Source organism: Terrapene carolina, unplaced genomic scaffold, assembly GCF_002925995.2.
Source record: "Terrapene carolina triunguis isolate 2854851 unplaced genomic scaffold, T_m_triunguis-2.0 Scaffold210, whole genome shotgun sequence".
NCBI classification, from domain to species: Eukaryota; Metazoa; Chordata; order Testudines; family Emydidae; genus Terrapene; species Terrapene triunguis.
This window is the reverse complement of record NW_020664561.1, coordinates 44,806,090-44,825,065: the sequence shown is the minus strand read 5'-3', so window position 1 is coordinate 44,825,065 and position 18,976 is coordinate 44,806,090. Positions and strand designations below refer to the sequence as shown.

General features: G+C 42.7%; 1 protein-coding gene across 1 annotated transcript in view; it reads left to right on the top strand.

The window, feature by feature from the left end:
• Positions 1 to 18,976, top strand: part of LOC113407233 (adenylate kinase isoenzyme 5-like) — a 151,375-nt gene that overhangs the window by 108,314 nt on the left and 24,085 nt on the right. The window contains exons 11-12 of the mRNA XM_026655478.2: positions 14,508 to 14,671; positions 16,778 to 16,894. Of these exons, the coding sequence (XP_026511263.1) occupies positions 14,508 to 14,671; positions 16,778 to 16,894 (281 nt within the window). The remainder of the gene's footprint in view (positions 1 to 14,507; positions 14,672 to 16,777; positions 16,895 to 18,976) is intronic.

Genomic DNA, 18,976 nt, shown 5'->3' with positions numbered 1-18,976 from the left:
CGACACATGATCCTCCGGGTTCTAAACAGGAACAAGTGGTCGAAATGTTCATAGCTCCATGTTGGCCATGACAAATCTGGCTCTCAAACCTGCTTTGCTCTTCCCTGTGAATGCCACTCTGATAATGGATCTCCTGACCCAAAACTTGGGCACCACAGCCCAACATTTCTGTATCTCAGAGCCTGGATCTTCAATGGTTCTTGGGCATAGAATTGGACTGTTCCTCCAAGGTTAAGAGAGTACTTCTGGGCAGTAGGAAACCTGCCATGAAGAAAACCTACCTGCAGAAATGGAAGCATTTCCAGGTCAGGCATGCTCATCGATCAGTAACTCCTATGGAATGTCCACTCAGGCATTGTTTACTACCTGCTGGACTTGAAATCACGAAGTTTGTTGTGTAGCTCTGTTAAAGTACATCTAGTGATCATTATGGGATTTCACTCTCTGTCCACAGATTGTTTTTGTACACTGTACCAGTCAGGTTACCTCAAAGGGTTGTCTAATTTGTTTCCATAAATCAAAGAGCCTACTCACTCCTCCTTGAGACCTTAACCTGGTTCTTAATGCACAGGTAAGTAACCTCTCCATTTGCATATTAATTCTTGTAAATTAAAACCATTAAATTTGAAATAAAGCCATGCAAATTAAGGTTTTGCAAAGATCAGAAGACCACATTTCTGTACTACAGGTTTTTTAAGCTCCATTTTTGTACTAAATATGAATAGACCCAGCTCATTACTAACCTGTATGTATATAAAAAGTGAGGTTGGACTGTTGCACCGTTGCTATGGTAATCCAGAACTTTCATAAAGGGAAAATGCACAATGTTTTGCTTCATACTTTTTGAAAAACTGCAATCCTATGTTATACAGTTACAGCAACACTTTTTCTCTCTCTGTCTCATTTCATTGAGAACTCATATGTGGGTTTGTATAAAACAAGGAACTGTGAAGTGTTCTGTAACAAATTTAAGACATTTTATGTTTGTGAGCTGTCCACACTCAGAGAATGTTTTTCTCACATTTATTCTTTAGTTGGTTGTTTTATGAATAATTCTTGACCTCTCTCTCATTTGCAAGTAGTTTATTTAAAATATTCAACATCTGAAATTATAGCTGTTTTTCCAGGAGACAAACACAGGCATATGGTATGTTTCTTTTGCCTTATTGCATCAGCCTAGCTCTTAGAATCAGGTATTGTACTTGGCTAAATGAATTCAACATTTCCTTTCCATGAAGCTCAAAAATTAGAGGAAAACACAGGTAAGCATAATGTTTAAGAAAGGTACCAGATTCTAACGTGATGAGGTTAAGTATCTAGAGAGACAGGCTGAAAAAGAGAAGCATAACTGACAGAAAAGTACAGATCAGTAAATATAGTTTATCACAGATCCTAGAGACTAAAAATAGGGATTGCAACACATCTGGGAAAAACCCATTAATTTGAAAAAAAGTCACTCACCAGCATGATTTCATAAGGATATTACCACTTTTTGCTATTCTGTTGGCCAAATCACAACAAATGATCCTCTTTTTTTAAAAGTATATTTTTCAGTAAATTGCTTTTCAGAGAATCAAGGACTAGGCAGGCACCATTCAAGTTTCCCCATGCAATCACCATTATGCACCTCATTTCTTACATTTGGCACCCTATGCTGCTTTGTGCCAGTGTAACAGAAGTGAAGAGTTCTGCGTAGCCTTGACAGCATTATTCTATGGGATTTGTAAGTGATCTTGTGATGCCACCATGTTGTCATAGAAGAAGATTCCAATATATAGGTCCTATTTGTCTTCCTCGGAGTATTGATATTTAAACTGCCTTGGCTGCCTGTAGGAGTACTTTTTTCATGGGCACAATGGATGTTTCTCAAAGACAATATCTGGTCTCTGCAGACAAAGAAGCTCTGGCTGCTGTTATTTATTTCCTTGGAGTAATGCACAGAAGGCTCAGTTCTACAAACATTCACAAGAGTAGTGCAGCTGTGGTCAATATCACTTCTTACACAGGGAAGAGTCACTGTGTGAGTGTTTGCAGGATCACAGCCTAGCAGCCCAGTCCAATCCCTGCTGAAGACAATGGGAGTCTGTAGAATGACTTCACAGGGAGTTCAACTGAGCCCTTAAAAGTATTGTAAAGGAACTAGCTGTAACAGCATATGCAAAAATTCTGCTCTTCCCAGTGAGAAGGACAGAAGGACTCCTGCTACCCCAATTGCCTTCAGTGAAGAAATCTGGACTTTCCATGCTACTGTATTCCTGTCTCGAGAGACAGGAAACCAAGCCACTTGTAAGAAGGACTTTAAAAAAAATTAGCGTTTTAATTGTTTACATAATAATTGAAATAAATATGCACATCTGCTGTAGCTGATAAGTTGAGACACTGTTTATGAGATAAAAAAAAATCGCTAAAATCTAATTTCTCTCAAACGTCTCTAGTAAGGGAACGAAAACATGGACTGATTAGCAAAGATTTACATGAGGGTTAGAGTAGGAATTAATTGAAAATGCAGTCAAGTCAAATTAATTAGACAACGACATCAATGTTTTATCCAGACAACCAAAGCAAAGATGTAGAATCAGAAAGGAAAAAATGAGAGACATAACAGCAGGGTAATAGACTACGACAAGATTAATTTATTGAATTTAGAAATACAAGCTGAAGAGACAATCGTGAAATTAGATATAACCAAATAAATTAGCAAAACATGAGATTTTTTTGGATGCTCGTATTTTACATTTTTGTAATTATTGCCAATGACTCAAATTGACTATAGCTTACAAGCATAAACAGAACCAGATTGTTTTCAGAAGTGGCTCAAGAAGCTTTCTGATTGGTACTGGAAATAGTTGGTCCCACTTACACTTAAGGCATTGTTAGCATGGTTCAGCTGCACCCATTGGTCTTGGCTGTACTGGCAACATTTACCAAAGAAAAATAATATGGTAAAGTGTTTAAAATGCTAAATAGCAAGGTTTTATTCATACCAGATATTTCAGGATTTTAATTCCTCAGTTTCTGACAGATCTGCTCAACAGAGCTAAGTAGTCCTCACAGGGTGTTTCTTCAGCTACCTGTTTTCATGGTGTCTCTCTTTCTCACTCACTCACACTCACACACACTTTTTTCCACTACATGTACCTTTAATCCGCTGTGTCCAAACAGAGCAGAACATAGCACAGGTGTACCACAGGAGGAGCCTGTCATACATCTACTCTCCTCAACCCAGCTTACCTTCAGCGCTTTCCCTCTACTTCATGTTCCTCCCAATGAGGTGTCCTCCCAGTTACTGAGTCTCATTAGCCCAGCAGTTATGACCAACTGTCAGTAATCTCCACTACCAACAGATTGATTAGCTCCAATTCAGCCCATAGCCATCTTGGTGCTGTGGCAACTTCAGTGACCAGGATGCTACAGCAAGCACTCTGTCCAAGTAGCCATACCTAAAACCATTCTAAGTGCCACAGCTAGAAGATGATGGTTGTTGCTTTCTGCAGTACTCCATGGGAACTACTCCCCTACAATCATCCTCATTAAGCACTGGATATCCCTTTAGCTTTTCCAGAAAGCACATGAAGATTATTTTCTGTTTTCAGCCAAGATGATCTTTAAAACACAGGATTTCAGGGAGTGGCTTAAAAGTTCTGGAATTTAACAACATTTGGAGACCTTTTTTTTAACTTGCATTCTGGTTTCTGAGCCTTTAGGATACACTCAGGTCACATTTTCAAGCTTTTCTCCACAATGGAAGGGCTAGGAAAATAGATGAAAGCCAAGATTCTCACACTCATTTGACTCCAAGAGCTGGAACTTTAAATAAAACATCCCATATCATGAAACTCTCAATAAAGTCACAAGAGTTTCCAACACTGAAGTGTCCTTAAGACATTTCACTTACTGATGCATTACTTTCTCTCGAAAAGGCTCTGGGATACTACATTACGGGAGTCTGACGCCATTTACAGACTCACTGTTTGTATCACACGCCCGATAGAGCACAGAATGTTTGTTCCCAAGATTAACCTTACAGAGAGATGCAATAGGCTTTATTTCAGAGTGTGTGTGGGGGGGGGGGAGAGGGCTGTCAAGCGATAAAAAAAAATTAATCGTGATTAAACGCTGTTAAACAATAATAGAATACCATTTATTTAAATATTTTTGGATGTTTTCTACATTTTCAAATATATTGATTTCAATTACAACACAGAAGCCAAAGTGTACAGTGCTCACTTTATATTTATTTTTCATTAAAAATATTTGCAATGTAAAAAACAGAAGAAATAGCATTTTTCAATTCACCTAATACAAGTACTATAGTGCAATCTCTTTATCATGAAAGTTGAACTTACAAATGTAGAATTATGCACAAAAAATAACTGCACTCAAAAATAAAACAATGTAAAACTTTATAGCCTACAAGTCCATTCAGTCCTACTTCAGCCAATTGCTCAGACAAACAAGTTTGGTTACAATTTGCAGGAGATAATGTGGCCCGCTTCTTGTTTACGTCACCTGAAAGTGAGAACAGGTGTTCGCATGGCACTGTTGTAGCTGGTGTCGCAAGATATTTATGTGCCAGATTTGCTAAACATACAGATATCCCTTCATGCTTCAACCACCATTCCAGGGGACATGCATCCATTCTGATGACGGGTTCTGCTCGATAACAATCCAAAGCAGAGTGAACTGACGCATGTTCATTTTCATCACCCGAGTCAGATGCCACCAGCAGAAGGTTGATTTATTTTTTTGGTGGTTCGGGTTCTGTAGTTTCTGCATCTGAGTGTTGCTCTTTTAAGACTTCTGAAAGCATGCTCCACACCTCGTCCCTCTCAGATTTTGGATGGCACTTCAGATTTTTAAACCTTGGGTCGAGTGCTGTAGCTATTTTTAGGAATCCCACATTGGGACCTTCTTTGAGTTTTGTCAAATCTGCTGTGAAAGTGTTCTTAAAACAAACATATGCTGGGACATCATCCAAGACTACTATAACATGAAACATATGACAGAATGTGGATAAAACAGAACAGGAGACATACAATTCTCCCCAAGGAGTTCAGTCATAAATTTAATTAGCACATTATTTTTTTAATGAGCATCATCAGCATGAAAGCATGTCCTCTGGAATGATGGCCAAAGCATGAAGGGGCATATGAATGTTTAGCATATCTGGCACGTAAATACCTTGCAACGCCGGCTACAAAAGTGCTATGTGAATATCTGTTCTCATATTCAGGTGACATTGTAAATAAGAAGCGGGCAGCATTATCTCCCGTAAATGTAAATAAACTTGTTTCTCTTAGCAATTGGCTGAACAAGAAGTGGGACCGAGTGGATTTGTAGGCGCTAAAGTTTTACGTAATTGCACTCAAAACCAAAACAATGTAACAAAAAAATCTACAATTTGTAAGTTATACTTTCACAATAAAGAGATTGCATTTCGGTACTTGTATGAGGTGAATTGAAAAATACTGTTTCTTTTGTTTACCATTTTTACAGTGCAAATATTTGTAATAAAAAATAATATAAAGTGAGCACTGAGCACTTTAGATGCTGTGTTGTAACAGAAATCAATATATTTGAAAATGTAGAAAAACATCCAAAATATTTTATAAATTTCAATTGGTATTCTGTTGTTTAACAGTGCGGTTAATCGCGATTAATTTTTTTAATCACAATTCATTTTTTTAGTTAATCACGTACGTTAACTGCAATTAATTGACAGCCCTAATATATATATATATAAATATATAGTACCATTTATATTATAAAAAATTAAAAGCTTGAATACACAAAAGGTTAGTGTATTGGCAGATGCAACACAGACACACTGATGCCTCAAAGTGCATTGATAGCCAGATGATTCCTTTCTAATCACTGAGATGGCTTAAGGTTTTATTAGCATCAGTCCTGAGCTGCACCATCCATTAAGAATATTCATTTTCTATTTTGATCGGTGTGAATCTGCTCTCTCACTAAAGGAGATTCACATTTCCAACACAGATGAGTAATGGATAAATAGAACATCAGCTAGCTAGGAGAGCCAGAGAAAATGTTCCTGTTTCTAATTAACCATGTTTTAAAGAAATCTAAGCGTCTCTAGCCTAATGATGATTTCCCCTGTATTATCTTTATTGATTGCATACACATAGCTGGAAGGATGGTCTTGTAGTTTGATTTAGACCAGTGGTTCCCAAACTTGTTCCACCGCTTGTGCAGGGAAAGCCCCTGGCGGGCCGGGCCGGGCCAGTTTGTTTACCTGCCGCGTCCGCAGGTTCGGCCGATCGCGGCTCCCAGTGGCTGCGGTTCACTGCCCCAGGCCAATGGGAGCTGCTGGAAGTGGAAGCCAGTGCGTCCCTCGGCCCGTGCTGCTTCCAGCAGCTCCCATTGGCCTGGAGCAGCGAACCACGGCCACTGGGAGCTGCGATTGGCCGAACCTGCGGACGCGGCAGGTAAACAAACCGGCCCGGCCCGGCCTGCCAGGGGCTTTCCCTGAAAAAGCGGCAGAATAAGTTTGGGAACCGCTGATTTAGACACTGGACTGAGACTTGGAAGGATTGGCCTTCTGTTGTATGTTCTGCCACAGACTTGCAATGCGATCTTGGATAGCTCACTTAATCCCTCTGTGCCTTGGGTTCCATATCCATGAAGCGAAGTAGTAATATTAGCCTGCCTCAAAAGTGTGTTGCAAAGGTAAATAAATTAATTTATGGGGTGATCAGATAATACAGTGGAAGGGGCCATAGCAATAGACACTCATTTCTTTTTTAAAGTGTTAGATTACGAGAGAAAGCTTAGAAGAATCTTATTCTTACCCACAACCTTTGTTCAATGTAACAGTTGGTACAAAATAGCTTTAAAAGAAGAGTGATAAGTATTAAATGACATATCGCTCCAAGCAATGGTAAAAAGTTTTAACAACTTCATAAGCACTCTCTCTACTGTATTAGTTGGAAGGAAGAAATATTCTCCTGAAACAATATCATTTAAACAAAACACAAAAATAGTAATATAGTCTCTTTCTGCACTTTTTGTGTGTGTGTGTGTACAAGCTAAAAGCAATAAACTCCAAACAGAAAAATACAAACCATACAAGACAGCATTTTTTATTCCTTCTGGTCCATATCACCCGCTCGCCCTTAAGCGTTAACCAGTCCCTCTTTCTGGTGCTGAGCCCAGTGGGAGTCAGCTGTGCCCAGTGAGGGTCAGCTGTGTCTAATTAGCTCACAGCTGAGAGCACCTCCCTCAGTGGATCTTGATTCATTGCTGGCAATTAACCCACCAAAGTTCAGCCCTTAGTCCAGCTCGGCAGTATCCTTCCTTTGCGCTTGTCCATGGGTTATTAACTCTGATTTTACAACTAACACTCATCTAACAGCATGTATATTCATACTGGCACAGATCATGAAGTAAACGTTATTTTCTCGTCTAGTCTTTTGGCCACAGGTAGGTCTGTGATAATAAGCCTTCTGGACCAGCAGCCAAAAGTGTGGGTGTTCCTAAGAAGAATATTAGAAGTGAACTCTCCCTACTCTTTGCACTGGTTGGTTTAAGATTTGTAAACTTTCATTGTTGGACCTTGCATTGAGTGTGGTACAATATGAAGGGATGTTCATCTGCAACCCCCCAAAACTCCTCAGCTAGAGAGACCAGGGTTTAGCAAATCAGGCAATGGGGACAGAGCATTCTGAACAGTGAGATGAAGAAAATGGAACTCCACCATGTGGCCCCATCTGCTTCTGGGCTTGGTAGGAGGAAGTAGTTTCTGCACCTCCAAGAGTAAAGGGGCTGTGACTGGCCCTTGAGTTGAATGCTGGAAGCGTCCTTCCACCTTCTCCCTGTGCACCTGTACAAAGGCAAGACACAGGCTAGCCCTAAACCTGAATATTTACTCCATTTTTTTTAATTACTGTGTTACTTTGTTACAAAGGGACAGTTTCTAATATAAAGAGCTACATCCTACCATCCTGCGGTCTTTGCACCTTCATTCGTGACTTGCATCCCTTCATTCTGAGTGCAATTCTGTGAGGTGCTTAGTGCCCTCATTCCCATTAAAAAAATGAGGTTCAGGCTTAAAAAACAAAAAGCCTGCTCTCACAGCATACAAGCTCAAAGCTGTTAGCATTCTGGGACCTTTCCTGGCACAACTTACATCGTTTAGGGAACTGTGCAATTAGTGGCAGGAAAGAAAACAAGAGGTATAGGACAAAGAACTTCAAACATGGGAACAGTGTTATTGTACTTTCCATCACTGGGCTTCCTAGCCTCCCATCATGTTATTTGCATTCATATTTCTTGTACAGTTTTATCTTCGAAATGGTTGTATAATTAATTATGGTAGCACTTAGGGAATGTCTACACTGCAGGTAGACATTCGCGGCTGGCCCATGGCAGATGACTTGTGAGGGCTCTCAGGGGCTGTTTAATTGCAGTGTAGACATTTGGGTTTGGGCTGCAGCTTGAGCTCTGGGATCCTCCCACCCCGCAGGGTTTTAAAGCCCAGGCTCCAGCCCCTGCTGGAAAGTCTACACAGCAATTAAACAGTCCCTTTGCCTGAGCCCTGCAAGCCCAAGTCAGCTGGCACAGGCCAGGGCAGGTTTTTAATTGCAGTGTAGACATACTCCTAGAGGCCAAGATTGGTGCCTCCTTGTGCTAGGCACTGCACAGAGTAAGAGATGGTCCATGACCCTAACTGCCTACAATCTAAGTAGACAAGACACAAAAGGTGGGAGAGAAACCAGTAAGGAAACTTGCCCAAGTTTCACACAGCAGGTTAGTTACAGAGGTGGGATTAGAATCCAGGCTCCCAGGCCAATACCTTGTCCACCAAACCACTGTTTATCATAAAAAGTATAAATTACTGGAAAACTCAGGGTCCTCTGTGACTCACATTTTCTCTATGAGACGGTACTCAATATTTTAAAAAATATTAATTTACTTTTTTGGAGAAGAATGACCAAAATAAAATAAAATGTGATTTTTTTTCTTTAAGGCAGCCACAATCTTGGGTTCCTGCCGGTGGCTGTTTTATATATCTGCATTGTAAATGCACAACATCAATTAAATTTATGGTAACAGATTTAGGATTAAATAAAACAGTCAACAGTAAAATGTGCCAAGTCAGTTCTGTCCTGTAATTTGTAACTAATTGTAGAAGGAAGCAGGGATAGTTCATACTTATCCTCTCAGGTCTGATTATGCAGTCCTGAGCTTAGTGGCAGTTTTGCCTCTAGAAAAAACTGCAGAACTAGATCTGCAGTTGTCAAAGTTTACACATATCTGTTTTTCTTTTTTTTTAAATTGCCAGTTGTCTACTAATGATATGTAGCACTCAGATGATCATCTATGAAGAATGTGTATAGCCAGACACATTTAAATCCAAACATATATTTCACACTATCCTTGTGAATAATGACACATTCATACTGTGTATGTGAGTTTGCTTAGCCCTGGTCTACACTGGGAGGGTGAGGGGGGGATCGATCTAAGTTATGCAACTTCAGCTACATGAATAACATAGCTGAAGTCAACATACTTAGATCAACTTACCGTGGTTTCTTCACCGCGGTGAGTCGACTGCTGCCACTTCCCTTCGACTCTGCCTGCGCTTCTCGTGGTGCAGGAGTACAGAAGTCGACGGGCGAGCGCTCGGGGATCGATTTATCGTGTCTAGACTAGACACGATAAATCGATCCCCGCTGGATCAATCGCTGCCCGCCCGATCCGGCAGGTAGTGTAGACACATACCCTTAGAGTTTACCTCTTTATGGTCATGATATATTTAAAATCAGAAAGGATGAGATTAAATCAGAAAGGATGAGATTAATATTGCAAGATGAACAGCCAGTTGCCAATGATCATTCTGTTGCTGGTTAACACTCAGCCATCTTCCAAAAACATGTAGGTGGAGCAAAAAATGACAGCATACACAAATTGATAGTATTCAACAGTGTTTTACGCCTTTATTACAAAAGCAAGGGCACATGTTCCTACTTCAAAACATGGCATAACTACTGGGCCATTGTGAAGACTGTTAACTGATTATTTCAGGATCTTTGCTCTGTTCTGTTTGAAAAATAATGTGAAAGAAATTGCAATGGAAGCTCCGTACCTGAAGGTTTCTAGCTGCAAGTATCTAACTGTTGTTTAATGTGCAGCTTTATAAATCTAGTATCTTTATTTGGCAGGTGTCAAGCACTGTGGAGAGTGCACTTTCTTCTGTTTTAGAATGCTACATTGATGTAACAAGACATTGAAAAAGACACATTTTGCAACAGTGTTTTTGCTGCACAAAATACTGTTGATTTACAGTTAAGATTACTTAAATGCCAATCTCATCAGTGCACTCCGTGAAAAGCAAGGAGAAGTTTCATTAAGGGAACCTTCTTTCACATACCTTCCCACCAAGACATCTCTTAGCCAATCACACTAACAAATGCCAGGCTTCCAGCACTGCTAGCTCCCTTCAGCTTCCCTCACAGACAGAAACACACCATACACGTCAAATTCCTGAAATTCACACTCTAATGCAAAACCTGAATGCCAGCCTCAACACCATTACTGTGGCCGTAGGGATGTACGTGTCTGCTGGTACATGCTATATGTGCCTAAAGAAAGTATGAGGCTGGTGTTAAGGTTTTGCGTTAGAGTGAGTTTCAGGAATTTGGTATATGCTTGCAGTCTAAAAAGGCAAAAACAGAGGAAGGACGGAGAGAGAGGATGTAATGAACAAGCAACGTGCTCGAGATGATGGCAGTCACATGGCACATTAATGCCAGGGCTGGTCTTTTTCATATTTGTTTACATAACTGTTTTATTTATATTTTTAAACTTTGTTTGGGGGCACTCTGGGTTGAGGGAAGGATTGTTGGTGTAAGAGAGGAGTTGGTAAAAGGAGCGGAAAACTGAGGGGGAGCCGTGTAAAAATGGGAGGCGGGAAGAATGAGCTGGAGAAAGCACAGTGAGCTGGGGGGGTGAGGTAAGGCAGCTGAAGGGCTGCAGAGGTCTGGAGTGGGAGGGGAAATGAACAGACAAGGGTGATACAACATATGAGGGGGAAAGCTGAGTGAATATGAAATCAGGAGGCTGTGAGGCTCCTCCCCATGTGGAGTGAGGAGGTGAGGCTACTGTGACTAATGCACTGGGCAGGACTCTGTGGGGCTAGCTGGCTCATATTTACCACTGAACTCTCATCTGTAGCTGGTACCCAGATACCTAGGCCTGGATCCACAAAGGTACTGAGTTGCCTTAATCCCAGTTTTAGACTACTGTAATCCCTACTCAGCAGCTGCCCCACAAGTGCCAACTTTCTAAAGTGCCAGGGGGTGCTCGCCCCCTGGCTCTGCCCCAGGCCTTGCACCCACTCCACCCTATCCCCCAATGTCCCACCCTGCCCTGCCTCTTCCCACCCCCCCGCCCCACCTCTTCCTGACCAGTTCCGCCCCTCCCTCCCAGCCTCCTGCTTGCATGCGTGCTGTGTCCTCACTCCTCCCCCCTCCCTCCCAGCCTCCTCCTTGCATGCCGTGAAACATCTGATTATGGCAGGCAGGCGTGTGGGGAGGAAGGGGAGATGCTCATCCGTGGGGCTCACCACTGGGGGGATTGAGGGGAGCGGATAGGGGGGCTGCCGGTGGGTGCTCAGAACCCACCATTTTTTCCCGGTGGGTGCTCCAGCCCTAGAGCACCTATAGAGTTAGGCACCTATGAATTGCCTAACCCTGTATGTGCCTAGACTCACGCAGCACCTAAGTTTTTGCAGTAAAAATTTCCTAGATGCTTACATTTCTGCCTTTGGGCCTGCACAGTGCCACCTCACACAAGGCATCCGGACACCTATCTTTCTAAAGGGAAGAAAATGAGGTTATCCCAAAGAGTAACCCTTTCCCCAAAAACATTCCCAGTGAAGATGCAGTGCCTGATGCTTTCATTGTATGTTAACAGTGTTCATTGTGACTCTCCAATAAAAGGCACTGCGTTTATACAAGACAAATGCATTCTTTTGTCACTGTTACATTCTGGCCAAATTTCTGTTCTCAGTTACACCACTGTAATGCCACTGAACGATATCTGTTTGGGGCAGCATTTTCTTACAACTCAATGTGAAGGCCTGGAACATGGATACTTTTGTGCCTGAAGGGGATTGATGGCTAAATTCATGAGTGTGTCAGCCCATATTTGTTCACTAAAGCAATCAAGAAAGAAAAATTGATGAATCTTGGACTCAGTCACATAGTGGAGTAGTATGCATAGTATTTGGATATTAAAGAGTTGACAGCGTTGATTGCCAACCTCAAACGTTCAAAAACCATGAGTCAGACACCCAAATCATAAGGTTTACTTTTAACGCTTATACTGTGGTTTTGGGCTGTCTTGATTTTTGAACTCTCCCTTGCCCCCATGTGCAACAATGAGAGTGTTACTAGCTCACCCAAATGTACAGAGTAAGGTGATTTTTTGGTGCCTACTGCAGATGCTCTCACCCTGGAAGACCCAGCTGAGGTCCAGTTACACAGGCTTGTATAAAATGCTGCCTGGTAATGGTGCTGCTGAGCTTCCAGCTTCTCCCCAAACCCAAATATTCTAATTGAGCAGTTCTGCCACCCCAGACCCATATCTGCCCATCCCACAGGCTGGCAATTAAATTCATCCTACCCACTCCCCCCTTCACACACACACACACATCAACTCTGCCCCCTTCCTAGCTTCATATAGGCCTCTACCCCTCCCCACCACATACACACCCCTCTGCTCTTCCTGCAGCTCCAGGAGTTCTTCACCCACCTCCCAGGCTGGTGAGGGGCAGCTCCAGGGGTTCTTCATCCCCTCACCCCCTTCCCAGGCTGGTGGGAGGCAGCTCCCAATGTTCTTTGTCCCTTCGCCCCCTTCTCAGGCTAGTGTTGCAGGGATGGAGAGGTGAGGGAGGAGCAGACTGACCCATTATTCACAGGTGGGAAGGGGAAAGCAGAGCTGTCCTGAGCCACTGGTTCCTTTCTGCTTCTTCCTCCTTCCTCCCTTCTCGTGACAATGGCAGTGGCTGCTCCCTCTCCTCGCCTTGCCAACCCAGAAATGTCTCTCAGCTCCTGAGAGGATGGGGGGGGGGGGAAAGGGGAGCTCTGCCTGCTTCCTGCAGCAGCCCTGATTGGCTGCTCTTTCCCAGGAGGCAGGTCCTGGGGGAGCCTGATGCTCAGATAGGGTTTTCCCCAGGCAGGGATGAAAACAATTTTAAGGCTGGAGCGTCTAGTGAGACTGACTCCAGAAGGGCTAAAGTCCTGGTGCCCCAAGGCTGGCACTGCACTCTGGTGGCCAGCTCTCACAGTTTTTCCATGCGTGATGGGATTCTGGCTGGGCTGGGCTGGAGCCTTTCTCCTGATGGCCTGAGAGGCTCCAGTGCTCTAACAAACTTGAGCTCTGCCTGCGGGAAATCCCCCTCTGACTGGCTGTCTGCCCCCTGCCCTGCCTCCTGGGGTAGAGCAAGCAATTAAAGCTACTGCAGAAAGAGCTCCCTCCCCACACCCTCAGCTCCCAAAGCTATTCTCAGTTTCTCACAGAAAGAGAGAGGGGAGGAAGGAGCAGGAAGAGGCCAGCAGCCTTCCTCTCCTGTGAGCAACTTCCCTGCAATGCCCAGCCAGGGAAGGAGCAGTGATGAGGCTGGGGGGCCTGGGCAGATGTGGGGGAAAGGGGAAGCTGGGAATTAAGTGCTGGGCAGGGGTCTGGTTGATGTGGGAGTGAAAAATGCTGCAGCAGGAGCAAGTACTAATGGACAGTACTAATTGTCACTCACACATCAGCGATGGGCAGGAAGAGTTCAAAAATCAAAAGACAGACCACAAAACACAATTTATTTCTGGCTTTCTTTAAACTCTCATGATTTGCCTCTGGAGAACAAACCAGTATCTCCCAGCACTGAGGAGAATGAACAAAGCTTCCAGTTTAATCTGTCAGCCACTGGAATGGACAAACCACAAAAGAAACTGGCTCCCCCTGGGGAAGGGGCGAGCAGAATCTTCTGCTATCTATTGATGCATCTCTGTACAAGAAAATACCATCACTTCTTGTAGTGGGTTGGCCTTCAGGTCACAGTTAATTAGCTAAGAAATTCTATGCAGTATCTGCCTGGTAATTTACTGCCATTAAGTTACATTGCTTATTCCAAGGGCCTCCACTGGTACACCAGTGTGAAATCAGTGTGAAAGGAGAATCTGTTACACTGATTTCTGTTCCCCAAATAGTTACCACATAATGAAGAGAAAAAGGAACAACTTATTTTAGAGCTAAAATCCTCAATTTAGGGGCTTGCTCTCTTCTCAGCAGTGTTACTTAATGGTAGTATGTTACGAGGCAGTTTCTGCACAGAATGCTTTAAATAACTATGTACTTGAACGCCCAGTCAGTACAAGAAGTCATGTTATTTTCATTACATTTTCCCAACTGCAGTGATTAATAAAAAGGCCAATTGTTTAGCTCCCCGCAATTTCTGTTTCTAACTCTAGATTTTTCCCCCCCTCATGAAGGTGGCCCTGGCTCTGGCAAAGGAACCCAGTGTGAACAATTAGCACAGAAATATGGATTTACACATCTGTCTACTGGTGACCTCCTCCGACGTGAATTAACATCATCATCAGAGAGGAGCAAACTGATCAAAGACATCATGGAATGTGGCGAACTGGTGCCTGGAGTAAGCTGCAGTTTCATTTGCAAAATAAAGGGGGCAGTGGGTGTCCCTCAAAAAGTGTGGAAATAGGAAAGCAGCACTGGTATGTATTCCCATCTGAGGGGAAGTAAGCCTAGAGCTTGGTAGAGAGGATCCCTAATTCCCAGATATGTGGCATTTCTCTTTCTTTTGTATACTGGTGACGTAGTTATCCCTTCTCACACCATACCCGTAAATTCCTTATGGTAGATTAATTATTAAACACAATGGGCCAGATTGCAAGCTACACCTTGCAAAAGATGCAACACAGAAGTAGCAGCAAAGGGAACTTTATGCCACTTTTACAGCTTCCAAATTCTGGGCTGGTCCCAGAGCTGGCATGGCCTTCAGTGTAAATTGGAGCATCCCTAGCAGCTATTTTAATTTACATTAACTGCAATGGCTCCCCAAGGAACTGGCTGGCAGCCCAGAATAGCTGAGCGCCAACTGACGGGGAATGTGAAGAGGTGTAGGGGCTGTTATTTCAGTCTCTGGCCAGGAAATCCCTCTGAACTACAATAATTTCCAGATGTGGGGCGGAGGGGCGGGAGAGGTCCCTGCACTTTACAGCATCTGAGCAGCATAAAGGGGCCAGGCTGCAGGCCAGAATCAGGGACAATATGATGTGCAGCAAGTGCAGTTAGATCAAGAGATGTGTGTGTTAATAAAAGGCATCAAGAAATGCCACCCATAGGAAATTAAAAGGAGTACTGGGTCTAGCTTAGTGTTGTTATCTTCCCCAGTTTGTCTGGTGGGACAAACTCCTTTGTCATTTACAACAAGATACCATGACATTGCATTGACACAATGTGATGCTGTGTCAAAATACAATCAGATTGTGAAGTATCATTATAATGTCATAAAGTTTCATGGTCCACACAGTTCAGGGCACCTGCACCTGACCGAGCAAGGGCACTCTCAGGTTTCCAGCTCCTCAGTTGTTGCCTTTCTGGATGGGGACCAGTGTCTCTTTCCCTTTTGACTGGGGTATTTCCAGGCTGCACAGCTTCCTGCCTTCATTGTGTTCTTTCCAGCACAGACAGGTTGCTCACCAACACCTGCTTGCTTTCTCATCAGAGATGGTTAGGTGTAATTGCTACAGTTATAAGTTACCACACAGCACTTCCTATGCAAGCCTGCTTTATTCTTAGGGTAAAAACACTACAGAGAAAACATGTAAAAACAATAAAAGAACCCACACACATGCTAATAAGCTTACCAGAATTAACCCTAACATGGATTCTGACACGAGCAGTTCTTCCACTCCCCTCCCAAGGGGATTCTTTGTGGTTACCAGTTCATCACAGCTTCAGCTCAGAACAAGCACCCAGTTTTATGGGACCTCAGTAGGTCCAGTCCTTTCAACCCTATGCTAATAATTGGGGTCCTCATGGACTAGGGCTCCAGTCCATTTGCAGGATCAGGAGGAAGGCCATCAGCCAGTTTAAAACCAGGCTAGTTATCCAAAACCCATTTCTTTGCTTGTTGGTTCCTGGAGAATCTGGTTTGAACTAGTATATACAGACCTTGGGGCAGAGGGATGTCAAAGGGCTGATAATGGAGGAATTACATTAGCATTCCCCTCCCAACTTGAGAAGGTGGATAGGGTGCCATAGTAATACATACACAACTGCATTTTAATATACTGTACTCCAAATGTATTAATTCAGTACAGTTTAACTTACTTCAGTAAAGTTTATCTTAATTCCATAAGGTTTGTTCAGGCTATTACAGGACAGTGTCAGTCTGTCACAGTCCCCAGATAGATTTTGAGACTCAGATATGTCCCACAACAACAGCACATCACAACAGGAAAGATCCTGGAAAATCCAGAACAGGTTTTGTTCTGACCCTGGTTCTGGGTTTGCGTGACATAGCTGTTTCTGAGGGAAAGCTATTCCTCCCCTATAGCAAACTACCCTCTCCCTGGGCAGCTAGAAAAAAAAAAAAGCCAGCTTTCAAGGGACCTGCTCGAAGCAAAGCAGAGTTATGGTAGTTCATGAAGACATAGGATTAAAGTCCATGTGTAAAAACTGAGCCCTTTAAAGGAATATTTATTAGTAACCAAAGAATTCTTTTTCTTCAATACAGGATATTGTTTTGGCGCTACTGAAGGAGGCCATGATTGCCCGTTTAGGAGACACAAAGGGATTTCTGATTGATGGGTATCCCTGGGACGTGAAACAAGGAGAAGAATTTGAATGCAAGGTGAACATCTAGTTATTTACCATTATTGCTGATATTAAAATTCAACTTGCATCTGACACACAAATCAGCTACTCAGGTCCCTATTTTTGACAGATATGGCTCTTTATAAGCCACTGTTCCAACTTGTTGGCTAAGAGAGTAGAGAGTTGCTATTGATCACTGGGGATCTGGAACGCCAGCAATACAGTGAATCCAGCTTACTCCGCCAATTATATGGTCTCTGCAGTGCCAGAAGGAATAAAAATTGATTTTAGCCATTTAAGTTACATTAAATACAGACGAGAGCAATTCTGTTTAGTAAGATATTGCCATTTTGAGAGTCACTTTTCTCACTATAGCTACACCTTCAGTTTGCTTGTGCTGCTACTGCATCTCTCATCAAAAGGCAATGTGGCATAACAGAATTTCAAGCACTATTAGATGCATTATTAAGCTCTCTCTTTAAGTTGAGTCAGAGCTCTCAGTGCCTGCAACCATTGTGACTGAGCAAAGCACAGGCCAAATTATTGTGGTAGGTAGGATGCTGAAATACTCATAAAAGAGCATTTTGCAAGTTTTTGTATGGTAGTTTACAAAGATTAAGGAAGCTATTGATTTTTTCACTGTGCACAAAGATCTACAGAGAAGTCTCAGTTATTGATTTCTCAGCCTGCAGAAAATATTCCATTCTCTCTAAATAAGTGCCTGGATTGAATTTGCACAAGCTCACTAGCACAATGAAAAAGCAGAACAGGAGTGGCTGATTAGTTTATATCCTGGAGGAAAATAATAATTATGTATTCCATTATATTGCACCTTCACTCTACACATTCTCTTGTAACTCATTTAAAATGTTGTGAAGACTTATTGAGTCATCAATGGACCTTTAGTTGCTTTATATAGATTCTGTTCACTACAAAAGAGTCACAAAAGCCACAGGAGGTGGGAGAAATGGCTTCAACACCCAGTCAAGATAATTAGCAATAAAGTTGGGCAGGTCACAGATTCATTTTTGGTCCATTAGTGCCTCCCTGTGCACAAAATTAAGTAATTCTCCCATGTCTCTTTCCAATAGTGTGTGCCAATTTAACAAAGGGACTCCCACAGAAATGTTCCCTCTCTGCCTCTGATAAACGCCACATGTATTTGCATGTCTTTGCAGAGTGGAAGGGCAGGACTGGAGAAACTCTGTATCCAAGGGGAAAGGGGCAGGGGGCAGCACCACTGGACAAATAAACTTATAGTGATTGCACTTATTGGAAGTGACTATACCTGAAATAGGATCTGAGTATGAAAACCCTTACTCAAATGAGTAGTTCTTTCTCATGCAAATAGAGTAATGAGTAGTGTAAGTAAGGAACATTCAACTGAGCAAAGGTTTTCATTTCAGGCTCAGGCTTCTTACTCAGTACATTGATAGTTCAGTTGTGTTTGATCTGTGTAACTTGAAATGGTGTGGGAGGAGATGGGGGACATATCCTACCCTGGAAAATACTTAGAACAGACTGACGTGAGGTGCAATCAGATTCATTCCAGAGGCTGCATGTTTGGATTTTTTTTTTTTAAACCTTCAGCAGAATCCCAAGAGGAAAAGTTCTCTGGCAGTAATAGTGGGAGGGGTTGACTCCATCAAAGGCAGGAAAGCCATCCCTTCAGTTTGGTGGCAAAATTTTAATAAAAGTTCCCAAGAACCATCTCTAGCACGTCAAAGTTCTATTGGCGAAAGACAGAGGTAGTAATCATGATTCCTTAAACTGAAATATTGATTCACAGACCCAGAGAACCTCAGTTATCAGAGGCCAGAACTCTGCACCCACTAGCCTTGTTGATGTCCCACGCAGCTGTGAAAACTCAAAATACTTTATGGAAGTATTTAACATTGAATACTCCAATTAACGCCCCATGGCACTGATCAGCATAGCTGAGTGTAAAAGCTGCAAAGGGCAACTTCCAGCTGAGACAAGTTTAGCACAGCTCCTACAGACTTGCCCGAAGGGGAGCTGCCTGGTAGTGTTGAGCTGCCAACAGATCACCAAGGTCCCACTTCAAACCTCAGCCCTCTTAATGTGCAGAATGGACAGCCAGAGTCCAGTTACCTGATGA